We start from the raw sequence: 15846 nt of genomic DNA, 5'->3' as shown, positions 1-15846 counted from the left end.
TGTGAGTGCGTGCGGTGTGTTTATACTGCTGCTGTTGTTGTTTGTGAAGATGCACATCTCGGGTCTTAGTGGGAGACTCACCTGGGGCCTCGATAAGCTGTTTGTAGATTCCCAGGAACGCAGACTCGGCCTCCTTACTGCGCTTGTTCAGAGCAACCACCTGCAGGGGGAGAAGACGCCGTTAAGGTAAACATGGACAGGTATGATCCCGGCATATGTCTGACTGATGATGCACAGCACATTTACGTTTCTGGCATTAACGTGATGCTTTTACACGGAGCAGAAAAAAGCTTAAAATCTTATTAAGCTAACAGTGAATCAATAGTAAACGGAGCAAAGGTCACACTCACAGCTTCCTTCCAATAAATGAGACAAACATTCCAGCAGCCTCACTGTATATAACAGGTAACATCTGTGTAACGGCGTAGCTAAAGCATAAATTAACCAGTTCACAGGCTTTGTTTCATCATGAGCACCGACACCTAGAGAAACACGGCGTGCACGGTGACCATATCCTCCCTGTTCGGCTGCCAAGCTGCTGCATGTTGCGAGGTGACATTTGGCCTGTTAAATGTAGGTGCCGGCGTGCGCGTGAAGGCTCGCCAGCAACAGTGGCCTCCATCACCAGCAGCACTCGGCACCTGCTATCCTCGACGCGGCGGGTGATGCAAACCAATTAACGATTCATTAGGAGGGACAAAGAAAGCGAATTAGCCACCACCTGGCCCCATGGAGAGGGCACCTGCACTAGTGGGTATGTGGGTTAGCGTGCTCCCAGCTCCCGCGGAGACCCGGGGCCTGTTTGCGAGTCAGAGGACGCGCTGTGGATGCCTCTCGACGTCCTCTGCTCTGCAGCAGTAAATCAGATCAGGGCCCGTCCAAATGACCCCCCACTCCAAGAGCAGACGGAATTCAAATTATTGTCATCTATTGTCTATGTCATTTCTGTCACTGTTGATTACAGCCTCTGTCGGATCGGCTCGATGGACTCCACAACGGAGGGTCAAGTGCGCTGTATCTGCGAGCCGGGCCGCTCCTCGTCGGTGTGACTATGCTTGAAAAACACTCATTTTCGCTAAGGCTGAAAACACTTATGAGAATGGTGGAGGCTGTGGCGGCGGCGCTGTGTTGGGGCTGTTTAGTAGGGTTATAAATAAGGTGTGTGGTAAACAGCGAGGGAGACGGAGAGCCTTTGATTTACTGGAAATGGCTGGCGTCTTCCCTGGGGAGGCATAACGACAGCATCATGTTTAAAGAAATATCATAAAGATCAAGCAAATCCCCCTCCACACCCCTCCCCATCACTCCCACTTGGAGCAGCTCAGAGGAGTTCATGGAAAATGGAAAAGGCTGGAGCCCAATCAATACAGATGCAATAGTCTGCAGCTCTCAGCCTGCTACACAATGCTGTTGTTTCACTCAGCTATACCCCAATATAACCCCCTCCACCCACCGAACTCCATCTGCCCTCCCCAGCCGCCCACCTCTCCGCTCCTCTGCTTCCGGGACGTGACGTTCAACGTTGGCATGTCCGTTATAAAACAGGTGAAGCACTCGGGCCCCATAAACAGCTTCCAGCTTTATGAGTACATCAACAACTAGTGTTGGTTCAGCTAAGGTTTGCTTTATGTCCACTGATGAGAGATGTTTTCATGTTTGCTTCATTTTCACTATGAACAGAAGCAATCTCCCGACCAGTCGTCGAAAACAAACGTGACGATGAGCAAAGCTCCGACGGCACCTTGTGACATCCAGACAAACTTTCCTCAGCCCGAGCTCACACCTGAACTTCTCGGCCGCTGCAGCAGGGCGGCTCAACCCGCCGCTGATAATCAACTCTTCGCTGGCTGTCGGCGCGCTCGGCCCGGCCTCCTCTGAAGCACATATATCAAACGAGTCTCCCGTCTGCATATGTAAAAAGCCTGAGATCATGTGAAGGCAACAGCCAGGGCTCCTTCTCCCAGAGACACGCGGGGTCTCCTGGCCCTCCATCATCCTTTAACGAGAGAACACGGAGATTACCTCCACAATCACACCATTAACCTGCCTACAGACGCTAGCAGGGACATCAATCACACGCCTGCCTGACGCCTTCTCACGTTAGCGCCTGCTATGTGTATAGATACCCCCCCTTCCCTCCTTCCACAAACCACCCTTGCTATCATCAAAGTACTCTGAGGTGACGCGCATAATACAGGCTGATCGGGGAGTCATCTTCATCTCCATGCTAATCCACCTCCAGCCAAGCACTTTTGGATCTCATCGAGAGAAGTCTCACAGTCGCAGATGTGAGCAGATAGGGCCGCTGCACAGAGAGGCACGACTCGAGGAGCGACTACAACCCGCACAGTCTCCTCTCTCCTCTTTTGGATGCCAGATACGGCTCTTGGCCCTGGCTTCGGCTCACAGCGCATTCTTTGTTTTCACCCGTTTTGTGATAAAGGATACGGCTGCCGAGGGAATGGGCTTGGCCACAGGTTGATTTTACAAGCAGGAGTAAAGCCCGGGGCAGAGTAGCAAGAGAGAGACAAAGGAAACCTGTTAGCGCTCCACCATAACTCTTCACGCGGCAACAGAGTGGGCAGAACACAGCCTCTGGGACAAGGCTGCTGGGAAATACTTACTGATAAGCCTTTGAGAATACTTACAGTACCCGCTAGTGAGTCTTTGTGTGCATGTGTGTGCGAGGGAACGAGCTAGCATGTGTTGAGCCGAGAGAAATAAATGAAGGAGGAGAGAACAAATCTGGAATGAAGTAGAGGAAGCAGAGTGAAGGGCTACTGAGCGACAAACAGAGACGGAGAGACAACGGAAAAGAGAGGTTCCCATAAAGAGCGCAATTAGCAATTATGCAGTCATCAATTACAATTATCACAACTGGTGATTATGCAATTATCACTCTAAATCATCGTTTTCCCCCTCTGCCTTACCAGTTTGCCACCCCCTGTGATTTGGTTGTTTGAGGATGGGCTTGTGATGATGCAGGTGATTAGAGTGTGCGACGATGATGATGGGGGTGTTGGGCGGGTGTCAACGCAGATCTTTGCACAGTGTGCGTGTGCAAATAAGTGCACGGATGCTTGGAGCATGGCTGCATATGCATCTGTGCCTGGGTGTTCACAGCATGTCATTTCATTCTTCATTCGAGTGTGTGTGCATGCAGTAGATGTTCGTGGACACGCTGCTCCTCATCTCAAGGTGAGTGTGGTTTGGTGCTGTGGGTGGTTTTGGGGACAGCAAATGTATAGTTCCACAGTCCCTGAGGGCTCTAAATTACCTGTCATCTTCCCCATGATGCAAAGGTCAGTGCACAATCATACAGAGTCCATCCTACTGCGCTGCTCACTGAGCGCCAGTCCAGCCCACAGGCTGACAGGATGTCACAACAACCCCCGATCCCGCTCCATGCTTATTAGAACAAAACAGTGGGAAGCCCAACACCACCGCAACACCACTTGTCACAACACCTTCCCAAAGAATCTGCCGGATGCCTGACAAACGTCCAGTTCGTGGCGTTTATACTTTTGGGGAAATGAGGATCGATGTTCTGATATTATGCTTCTGATAAGTAACATTTCCAACAGCTAATTTCATTTGTCTTTTCACTCGGTGTTACTAACCCTTGGTCCTGTGTCGGGAAATCGACCTTTCCCCAACTCCTCGTGACAGCTTTTTACGTTGCAATTAATATTCACTACTCAAAATCAGTTAGGGATACTGAGATATGGGTGCGTACTATATATCCGTGTGCATGGATATGCAATGACAGTCAAATGAAATGTGCCGCACTATTTTTGGGGAACAAAAAATATTCCCAAAACTTAAAAATTAAGATAGGACAAATAATAACTAATCAAGTGAAACACTAAAATATCCAATTTGATTGACTTCAAAAGTCAAACCAAGAAAATTCTGGTTGATTTTTCTATTTTCTGAAATCCATTTTAGTTTCCATAAATGTTTTTAATCACCAGGATGACATCATATCTCACCACTTCTGTTTTCTAATGTCTAACGAAGAGAGCTGTTAAATAAAGGTCGAAATTAAATACTGATGCCATTTTTTTCCCCCCTGATTTTTAAAAAAATATTAAGAGATGCATCTTAACGTCTGGTCGGCAACACTCTGGGTTTCATCACTGCATAAACAATCCAAGGTAGAAAACCTGCAGAGCGCCACATAAATGTAGGACAGCTTTGTGCTTTTAGTTCCCTTCATATGTGATCTGTATAAAAACAAAAAAGAAGGAAATGCAAAAAACGCAATTTTGCCTTCAGAGGCAGGCAGAGGATCATATTTTAGAGGTGCCACCCAGCACTTTTGTAGCTGTCACCGCTGCCGTTTGTTTTGCATGGAGTGTAGGTTCAGAGGAGAGGCGGGAGGAGAGAGATGAGTTGGTGTGGAGTGACTGATGAGTGGGTGGAGGAGAGGGGCAGAGGTAAACACTATTGCAATACAGTCTGGACGGTGAGAGACCCGTGTACACCCACACACGCACACCCACACACACACACAGATACACACACACACACTTGAACTCAAGAGCATGCAAACACACACGTCAGCTCACACGTAGATGCACACTGCACACACAGACTGCGTTTGAGGGAAGATTTAATCATGGTGACACCCATCTCGGCGCGGTGGTAGCAGCATGGCGCTGGCTCTGGCCGTCTCTGGATGCCCGGCGAGATGAGCAGTCAGAGCACTGACACACATCTCGTCGCCACGTCAATTCCAATCAGCGGTGCCTGTCAGTCAACGCGCCACGCTCACGACAGACTGACGCCGGCGCCGCTCTGCCACTGCAGAGCTGCCGTCTCAGCCAAAATAAATGGCCAAAGCTGACCAATATTCTTTTGTACCACTTATCCCCTCCCGCAGCGAGTACATGCTGCAACGATGCAGTGACAGATTCAGAGTGAAAATACAACTCGATTCATGGAAGCCTTGTGGGAAAGACTCATTCGTGTTTGAATGGATGTAGAGTAAGATGTGTACGGCAGAAATATATTTCAATATACGTTTAAAGACACGTTTCCACACCCTGTTAATCCATCCATCCTACAGCTGTTATTTCATTTGGAGTCATTAAACAAAGATACAAGTCTACAGCCATGCTAACCCTGGTTAGCATCTCCCTGGTTCCCTCTGCAAAAAGTCTTCCTGAGTTTTGAACTGGATTTTGGAACATCAATGAACAAAATCTGTGTCAAACATAAGTTGATGATAATTCTTCCTCACAGATGAACACCACTTTTGTGATTTCCAAAGCATAAATTAAATGTGTACCAGTACAAAGCTAACGTTGTGACTTAAACGTCACTGCCACAAAGCGTCTTACTACACAGTTATTATACAGGATTTCTATAAACTGATCAAAGTCCTGGTGAGAAGATGAGTCTCTGGATTCGCTGTGAGGACGTTTAATGTCCCCGACGACCTCTGTAGTCTCATTTAGACACTTTATAATTAAATTGTGGGACATTTAATTATGTTTTTTATGTCATACGACCTGCAGAGCGTGGAGTACGCATGTTAATGTCAGCCATTGCATGTGCTTTTATCTTATTTATCTATTTCTGCTCTAATGTTTGTTGGAGTTTGTTATCTCAGAGCCCCCAAACAAAGCTCAGATTCTAACTCGAAACCTGAAGTACACCTTTCTTTTTTTAAAATCCTTTCATCAGGATCCGCGCTTTGTTCACTGAGAAATTAAGAAAAAGACGACTTCCTTGGTGGAGATAAAAACAGTCAAGGGATCACAAGTTATTTGCCTCACATCCGATGAATTGTCAATTAATTTCCGTGGGTAAGTGGCTTCGTTCCCTAACGATCACTAGAGGCTGCCTGAATGTAACGTTATTTCAAGCCGACACTGGCACACAGCCACGCCAAAGTGCTGGTGCCCAGTAAAAACAAACTATCGTATGTTAAAGCAACATCTATATTGCTAATAGCGGGTTGCAATTGTTGTTATTACTCCTCCTTGTTTCCAGCACAGCTTGACAACACTTGACGACAGCTTGACAGCGGCGTGAATCCTGCCCTTGGCACTGATTGGCAAAATCATTAGTCCCCCTGCGGCACTCGTTGGATCGTCACAGTGCCAGATGATTCAGCCGACTCGGTGGTCCGGATCGTTTCACGGCAGTTCATCCAACAGGTGTCAAGACATTTCCCTAAAAACTACAACAGTCATCCTCATGGTGGTGCTGGATGAAAAGTCGCAAAGACTCATCATCCTCTGGGGAACATGAATGTCACAACTGTCAATCAATCCATCGAATGGTTGTAGACAAACTGACGGACCTACATTGCTGTTCACAGCTCCACACCTCCACCACAACTAAAAAGGCACTTCAAGATATATATCATCAGGTGTTCCACTTGAATATGTGACAAGACTAAATGAGTGAGACCTTGGGCCAATGCCCCGGTGGAGAACGGCGATAATGACCCAGGCTGAGAGGAAAGCAGATCTCTATAGATCAAGGTGGAGCTGACGTAATCCCAACGGACGCGGCACACGGAGCAGCATGAGAGACAGAACATGGCACGACATTAAACCCAGATCAAAGGCCCTGCTGTCTCCACCACGCAGCAGGTGCCTTCTGGGTCCCCATCGCCATCAACAGGCGGCACGAGCGCCGCGCTTCCCGCCCTCTCGACAAAACTCAAAAGCGGCAGCCTCGGCGCTAACATCTCAAAGTCACGGCAAAGTCAAAGTCAAGAGCCTGTGAGAGACGAACGGGAGGGAAGAAAACAAATCTTTTCTGAACGTCTTTGTAGTTCAAAAGACAGGAGTTGTCATTTTCTTTGAGCTGGTGCTTTCAAATGTTTGATGCAGCGAATGACCTAAACCTTGAAGAGAAGTGCGTCTGCTCTAAAACGTATCTATCACGGCACGATGGGAGGGAGCGGGGGCGTGCTGAGGCTAAGATGAAGGCACCGGTTGATGTGCTGAAAAGGGAGGGCTGTGGAAAAAAAAAAAAAAAGTAGTAATGAGTGCACCTGGACGGGAAATTCAGAGCTGGGAGAACTGTTAAGAGGAGAGAAGAGAGGAGAAGTGTAGGTAAGGGCTAATTATAAAAATAAAGTGCCCCCATTATCCCGGTGCTGTACTGCCCTGGTGAACAAAGCTACAACAGATGGGGTGTCACGGGTAACTGTGCCAATGTGAGCCAAAGCCCTGGAGTGGATGGACCCTGGCAGGGCGCTAGCGGAGCAGCCCTGGCAAGGGGGAGGCACAGCTGCATATCTCGCCCTCAGACACATGTTGACAGTGTTTCTCCAGCCCTGCCTACACTAGTCAAGGTGAGACAGCATGACACGAGGGGGAGAGCGAGGGAGGGACTGGGGGGAGAGAGCGCTCCTCTATGATGGATAGCGTTCTCCATCCACCTCTCCTCTCTCTCCCTCTTAGAAGGCTGGTGACTTTCCAGTGAGGCAATTATCATTGCGGAATGCATAATAGCCTAATTAATTACAGGTGTCAGCGCTGCCTTTGTTTCAGCATGGAGGAACATCATGCCAAAGCCGCATCCGCTAAAAAAGAGCAGCCGCTGATGAACGAGCCTTGAACCGCGGCTAGAAGAGCGCAGCTGAAGGAGGGAGCGGATCGCTGTGGAGACGGCTTGAAGTCTGCCAAACAATCCCTGCGTCTGTTAGCTAACGAAAGACGGATTGGAAACACATGGTGCAGAAATTAGGTCCATTATTTGCTTGATAAATCTGCCGTTGTCAGCGGCAGCGCTCGGAGGAAGATCTCAGGTAGGCCCCTGCGCGAGGACGGCTCTGTGGGTAATTTGGGTTCCGAGAAGCGGAGGGACCTGCGCGGCGTTGGTGGCAGCGCTATCAACAATGGAACCAGCGGTTTCCTGACAAACATGGCATGTCATTTGTCCCGTCAGATGCGCCGATTTCATTCATTGTGGCGAGAAAGCCGGAAAAAGGCAGACAATTGCCGGAGAGGGAGGAGGGGGGGAAGAAAAAAAAAAAAGACCTAACAGGACCTGCGAAGGAGCGAAGTGAATGATGGGGCGACTAGGGAGGAGAGACAGCGCCGAGATTCCTGTTATTCTCCTCCTCAGCTAAACACAAGCGTACACTGGTGCGGAACTTAATGGAACGTCACATTTGGTGTGTGTGTGTGTGTGTGTGTGTGTGTGTGTGTGTGTGTGTGTGCACTGTACAGCGTGTGTGTCTTTCCACGGGGGGTCGTGGCGGTAGGCTGATAATCCCTCCACGCCCCCAGGCAGTGGGGGCTCATTGTAGAGTACATTGAGTCTAATAGGAGCGGGCGCTGCAGTCGTATGCAGCTCTCCCTGCTCCCACTGTGAGGAGAGTTTTACATAATTAATGACTGTTGATGTTTCCCAGGTAGTCGCCCGGCAAATTCACTCCAGACTCGGCTGCCACCGCCGTCGGTTCCACAGAGAATGAGCGACACCAGAACAGACAGCTTACATTACAGGCATAAATAAGGCAATTTTGTACAGTGTCTTCAGACATTACTGTGAGGGGGGTTCAGGGCCAATGATTCGACTTTGCTTCAGAGAAACGCTCAGAAAGAGCTTTTCTATGTCTCCGAGTCTACAGAGAATTTGCGCTTGATCCGAGTAAAACTGCCTCCTTTAGTGTTTTTATAATTCCGTATGCTGTTGGAGACGCGCAGCGAGGAGAGCGCTGCCTTTTCAAGATAACAGTCGACGGCTCCAGACGGATGAGCGTTCATGTCTGCGCGAATCAGCCTAATCTGAATGTCGATCTTAATACACGTGAGCCTGGTGGTCTCGGGGTTTGTGTGTTCCAGACCACTGACAGTCTGGCGAGGCCTCGGGGCCCCTGCACATATTACTGGGAGGCAGTCCACATTTATACTGGAACATGTTAAATTAAACATTTAGACACGACACCAAGGGAAGGCTATTTTTTACTGCTCTCGGCCCACTAGTCATTATTAATTTGTAATAACCTTTAAGGCTTTTTGATGTCATACATATTTTACAGAGAGATATCACTCCCAGCCAGGCTGGAGAGGGCCTGTCGATGACAGATCACCAGAGTGCCAACCGAAATGTGCCTTCGCCTTGCTATAATTAGGACCAGGTGAAGGTTAAGAGTGATCTCCGGACCGCGCGTGTATGCATTCGTCTGTACGCCACCTTCGCCCGCTAATGCATCAGCGCGACGGCGCGTCAACACCGAAGGATTAAAAAAAAAAAAAAGTAAAAAGTAAAGAAGAGAGTGGATGGGTAGCGAGCCAGGCTTTTTCTCCCCCCCCCCGAAAAGATTTCCCGCAAAAAAACCAGTGCGCGACATCTTTCTGGCAGTGGCCCTGACCATCATTTCAAAACCTTTTTAGGTATTTATGAATGCCCAGTGTAAAGGAGTTCATTCCAGTTGCATAAATCAGCCGAGTGGTTGAACACTTGGGGGGTGGGGGGTTGGTTGAGGGGACACATTAACACTCCACTCTCTGTCTCCTTCATATTCCTCTGCTAGAGGGCTGGCCGAGGCCCATCTTGCTCCCGCTCTGCTGGGAGGTCCTCCATGCCCGCTGGATGCCAGCCTAAAGCTCGTGTACGCCGGTGCCAACACGCCACTAAAAGCTGTAAAACAAATGAGCTCTGTTTGGTTAATGTACGCTGATTGACCTCTGCTGCCAGGCATTTGATGTCATGATTGTAATGACCAGCTTTCCCGCCTGATCACTCATATACAATGTGACAGGCGCGAGGTGGCATTTCAGTTTGACTGAATGAGGGCTAATCAGATAAGATGCCTGTGACAGCGAGGAGCCGATGTTGTTTTCTGACGCGTCCACCGAGAAGCTGCCGAGAAAAATAAGCAAGAACTCACAATGTGTTTGTTTCAAGTAAGTTTTAGATTTTTCACTTTCTTCCTGATAGTTAGTGGGAATATAATCTTTGTTTAACAAGTCAGTGGTTGTGCAGGTGTTTCGAAACTTTCTTTGGTGTTGAACCGCAAATAAAAAGCAACGTGCGCTTGCAACCTTTTATCGCACGGAGCTGTGAGCTGGTTAATCAAAGGGTGACCTTCCCTTCGACGACGTTTCAGAGGCTTTAAAAGGGGCACGATGTAGTTTGGGAGAAAAAATTCAGAAAGGTAATATTAATAATATTAATGAGGTAATAATACAAACTCTGAAGTGTAATAAATAAGTGAATAAACAAGCTGTTCTCAGAGGGAAATAAGGTCACCAGAACTCTGTTTGAAGGTAGAAAAGTTGGCAGGGTCCACCACATATAAACAAAGTGAAGAAAAAACTACATAGTGCACCTTTAAGAGGTAAAACTATGCAGTGTTTCAAAAGAAAGAATATCAGAAGTTTTTGGTGACTCAGAATCTTTTCGGAGGTTTACATGGAAGTAAAAACATTGAGATTAAAATTTTGATCAGATTTCATTTAAAGCGTTCGGTTCGGGTCCAGTACACCAACACGCTCCTCTTCAGTTCTCCTGGAGATACATTTGTTTTTTTATGCAGTATTCACACATTTACTTTTTGGATTTCGTGCCACTAACTGAATTTATATTGCATATGTGAGTATACGAAAGCATCTCTTGACCCAGGACTCCCCCTGTGGCCCCGAAGCCACAGAGAGCATCACATATTAATTTGGAGGAGAAAGTTAAAAACGTTCACGACATCGATGACTGATCCTGAGTAACGGGGACGTTGTTCCTGAAAAGACGGGCTGTTTCTGAACTTTAAAAATGATATTTTCACTGATTTCAAAAGCAATCCAGGCTCTCCAAAAAGTCAAATATCAGGAGACGAGGAAGCAAAACACTGAATCATTAAAAGGGCAATAATTGAAAAAACATGTTTTGAGGTTTTACAAGCCTGTTTGGGGGTTTTATACCATATTATATCATATCATACATATTGGTTGTTTTGTAAGCATGTAAACCTTCTGTGTCTTCTCATCTCTTGTTGTTCGCTCGCTTCATTAACTTGAATTTGTCTCACCTGGCGTGTCATTAACTGGGTCGTGTGTGTGTGTGACTCCTATTGGCCGCACGCTGCTGTTTGTTTGGAGCCCTGATGGTCAAAACATGTTTTAATTATTGCCCCTTTAATAATTCAGCCCTTACGATAAAGGCTTTTTTAGTATTTCCTTCCTCGTCCCCTGATATTTTCCCTTTTTAGGAGCGCCTGCGCTGCCTTTCAAATCACCTTCGTCTCGTTTTCCACGAGCGCCTGACGACAACTTTTTTTTCGCCACCAGTCATGTTCTCGTCTCTCCTCGTTCTTTTCTCTTCATTCTTTTCGTTACATCATTGTGAAGCAGACGTTCAGGAGCACTAAATCAATCCTAAGCAGCCTCAGAAACAACTCTTCAGCAAGCTTTATATATAGGACCTGACTTTAGTGGTTATCTATTGGATGCTGAGCGTTACATAACCCTCCATATGCTCAGAGTGTAGGACAATTCCATACGGGTTATAAATAAAGAAACCTGACGCACGGCTGCAGCCACTGTGATTTGGGCAAGTTCTCACATGGGATGTCATAGTTCTGCAGTGCTAGCCCCACTGCTATTTCAGGCTCTGCCTCATTAGAACATCCGCCGTGAGTGAACAAGAAAAAAAAAAAATATAACAGACTGTACAAAAGACATTTCATTAGGGAAGAGAGAGCACGAAGAGAACGCTCACCTCGGCTCTTGCGCTAAAAACTCCCGCGCATCCCGCTTTCGCTCGGGACGGCTGCGGCGTGATCTTGTGTCACATGATCCAACATGGAGGAGGAGGAGGAGGACGAGGAGGTCCCCTTCGCTGACAGGGGGCACAAACACACAACCTGCCACACGATGACTGCAATTACCCCCCACATCCACTGCCTCCAGCCGGGGAGGTGAGAGGGACGGGACATGAGATTATGCATGTAAGTGTGAGTTCCGGCATGAGAGAGGAAGAGGAGGAGGGAGGAAGGGAGGAGGGGGGATAAACTACACAATATTGCATGACTGCCTGTACCTGCCTCTGTGTGTGTGTGTGTGTGTGTGTGTCAGAGTGTGTGTTGTGTGCCTGTGGAGACCCTCTCACACCACAGCGGCTGGCTAATTTAGTTAGGGAATAGCTGGCTGTCCTTCAGGTGAATGGACAGAGATTGGTCTCAATATGAGATGTAATAAAACAAGCCCATCACCGGATCTCACCGCACCTTCGGCTGTCCTTCACATGTCTCGCCAGAAGAAGACACACGCCCACAGACACACACACACACACACACACACACACACACACACACACACACACACACACACACACACACACACACACACACACACACACACACACACACACACACACACACACACACACACACACACACACGAACTCTATATGCTATTTTTGAAGAACACCGTGAAACAAACTCGCCTTCTCAGTTATTTTAAATTGCCTGCTTTCCCTATTTATTTACATTCATTACCGGTGGCACTGATACAATTAAAGCGTTCTCTCACACACACACACACACACACACACACACTTTACGCACAATTTACATCTCAGTTGTCTCACATACATTAAAATAACGCTAATCCTCTTACAAGCCACACACTGTGGTGGAAGAAGAACTGAGCAACTTCACTTTAAAGAAACTACTTTTCTGCTGGAGAGATGCCGTTTGCATAAAACTGCTCCGCCTGTGTAACGCACAGATTTTTTAAATCAGTGACTTGTGACCAGAGAAGACAGAGATAAAGGGACCCGGCAGTATTCCCCTTTTGTTTTAAAGGTAGACAACCAGAATGCATCGTGTTGCACTTCCAAACTTTGTACTTTGGTAGCGAGCGGAGAGAGAAATATAAATAAGTCTCAGTTTATCATCGAACTCCTAAAATATCAGACTGTGAAAATACGTCATTATAAAGACGACACGGCCAACAGTCTCTTTAGTGACGTCGTGACGAGCTGCAGTCGTCAGTATGAGCAGATTTATTGTTATTTTCATCTTTTTTAGTAGCTTTTCTGGGTCCACTTGGCTCCATGTTGGTGCTGGTGACGTGTGTTGATGATATTTTATTCTAATTATGACAAAATGAGAGTTTATTTACTTGGGAAATGATCACTAACATGATATGTGCAGTTTATGGCACCACTCAAACAGGATCGTGAAGTTATTTGTCTCACTTTATTCACTATCGTACAAAGTTTCTCTGGAATAAGGTCAGTCAGCTGGACGCTGGTTGGTTTTGGCTCATCGTCCATTTTGAATCCAGAAACAGTTTGGTGGCCATCTGGTAATAAACAGTGTCACATTACATCTAAAACAGCACGTTACAATATGTTTCTGAAAACATTTCAGGCGAGATTTAAGTGTGTAGTGACAGAATCAGCACCACTAAGTGATATTTAACTCTCTCTTCTACTACTGTAACTTCCGTCTGAGACCTTCTGATAAACTCCAACATCAGGAAGTGTTGAGATACTCAACCGTCACAGCTTAAAGTCACTAATACTCTTAAAGTTATAAAACATTTGGACTGTTTATTGCCTGCTGGTGTCACAAGATCAATCTGAGATGTTGGAGGAAAAAAAACGGAGGAAAAAAAAAGTTCTGCTGCTGCTGCTGCTGCAAAAAAAAAGAAAAATCATATTCACGTTTTGAGACTTTTCTATAATTTTGCTTTTGCTTCGAATGCTAATTTCACCTCTGAATATTTATTGAAATGAAACCGTCTGAGACATCTGTGACAGGAAGCCCCGACCGGAGCCTGGACTGACGTCATCTTCTCTAATTTACCCTGTTTTATAAGCTTATCGTATGTTTTTTGTTTACAGTCTAATATGAAATGTATCTTGTAGTAAAGTACGATATTTCCCTCTTTGGTACAAAGCAGCAGAATCTAACCTCCGTGTCTCCCGTACAGTGTGAACCAGAGCCTCTCTGTGAGGGCTGAAGCCCGGCTGAGTCCACCCGTCCTCCCGTTTGGCTGCAGCTGACTCTGGCTACATCCTGGCAGCTGCGAGCATCCACGGCCCGATGACCAGCAGCTTCTCCCCCACCGCAGCCCCCCACACTCCAGGGCTGCGGGGGCCCTTCACTCGAGAAGAAGAGCCGGCGCTCTCCCACTAAATCCACCGAGACCCAATTACAGGGACAGCAGGAGAAATCACGAGGAGATGCAAAGTTACTTTGCTTTAATTGAAGATGTGTTTAACACTCTCCTCAGGCCACCATGGCCACTTTATGTCTGGGATGAAACAGAGAGCCCTGCTGTGGGACTTTAAAACATATATCTGTTTGTGACAAAGGCAAAGAACACTCGTATCTGTGGGCTTAGATATTTAAGGGGCGGCTGGGCGTGATTTAGGACGTCGTATTTCCAGAGTAAAATACGAATTAAACAAGGAACGTCTCTTTAAAGTGCAAAAACACATTTGATTTGTGGCGAAGAAGCAACACTTTAATGTGCGGCGCGCGTTGGAAGAGTCGCTTCCCCTCCCCGGTTAGAGAGCAACTTCACTCGCAGCAGCTTGTTTTAATAGAGCCGCACGTTAATTAGTATTGTAGTTAATCCCATATTAGAGAGACCCAAACTGTCAGGTCATATTATAAACAATCGGTCCTAATGTTCGTGCGTGTGACATTTGGAGCTGCTATCTCTTCTAGCAAAATGTTCCCAAGGTACTAATTGGCCTACTTTACGCTGTCTTTCTTTGAATTGCCAGTTTCTTTATCATTTAGGATATTAGCCTTGACAAGCATCATCCCGTATATCATAGGCCAACGAAGAGCGGAGACGAGCTGCATCTGTGGTTTTTTTGTTGGTTTTTTTTGCAGAGGGACAGCAAAAAATGGGGAATAAATGATTTACGCAAGAACGTAATGCTGCAAGATCTACCTTCATGGGATATTAAATACAATTTGAAAAGAAGAGAATAAAAGTTCAAACACTTAGCCAGCAGCAAAGTGAGTGTAACTTTTTCTCTGCTTGCATTATTTAAGATAGGCTCCATCATTTTATCAATCTATCGATCTCTCGCCAGAAAGATGAAAATGGGAAAATAATGAGGCCGATGAACGCTGTGTAAAGAACATCAATGTGCAAAATTTAATTATCTGTGGTTGGAAAAAGAGAAGGGAAAAATGTGTCGGCTGTTTTCTAAAACAAAAAAAAAAAAGTGAGAAAAAAAAAAAGGGAGCAGTTAATATTTTTCCCTCTCTGCATATTTTAATTACCAGATCAATCATAACTACGTACTGCAGCACTGCAGAGAAAAGAAAATTGCAAGTCTAAATGAAAAACAATAGATTTGCTTTAAAGTCTTCGCTCTTTTGAAGTCTAAATTAAAATTTCAGGTGCCTTTACAAGAGCCTTCTTCAGAAAGTTATGATATTTAATTAGCGTGTTTAGATTTCGCTGAAATTAAACTTCACAGCCGAGCATCATGTGAAATGAAGACTGGTATTCCCAGGCTTTCAGCGGCTGGGAGGGTGGTGGTGGTGGTGGGGGGGAACACCGCAGTCGAACAGAGGGAATTAAATCACTTCAGCACATGTGGGCTGTGTATCCTCTGACAGAAGCTCATGTTCTTTTGACTCGTGCTGCCACCGGCTTGATCTGAGGCTGGGTCTCGCTGCTCAATGGAGCAGAGAAACAACTTTGCTCCCCGACTGTCTGTGCAGCTCCGATTCTGCGCCTGAAAATCAGAGAATCGCGCCGTAGAATTGGCGGAGCAGCTCTCCCCGTTACGCCTTTTTTTTTCTTCTTCCCCTCCTCGCATGAGCCTTTTCCTGGTTGTGCGAGCGCTGATGTTTATTTCTCCTGGCATGTCCTCGCCGGCGCTGAGCCACCGATTTCA

General features: G+C 46.6%; 1 protein-coding gene across 2 annotated transcripts in view; it reads right to left on the bottom strand.

Annotated features, from left to right (window-relative positions):
* cux2b (cut-like homeobox 2b) overlaps nt 1-15846 on the bottom strand; it is a 94397-nt gene that overhangs the window by 27722 nt on the left and 50829 nt on the right. For both annotated transcript variants that reach the window (XM_037098416.1, XM_037098417.1), the window contains one exon: nt 82-160. In XM_037098416.1, coding sequence (XP_036954311.1) covers nt 82-160 — 79 coding nt within the window. The remainder of the gene's footprint in view (nt 1-81; nt 161-15846) is intronic.

This window comes from Acanthopagrus latus, chromosome 5, assembly GCF_904848185.1.
Source record: "Acanthopagrus latus isolate v.2019 chromosome 5, fAcaLat1.1, whole genome shotgun sequence".
NCBI classification, from domain to species: Eukaryota; Metazoa; Chordata; class Actinopteri; order Spariformes; family Sparidae; genus Acanthopagrus; species Acanthopagrus latus.
The sequence above is the reverse complement of the archived record's forward strand: the minus strand, read 5'-3'. Positions and strand labels throughout refer to the sequence as shown.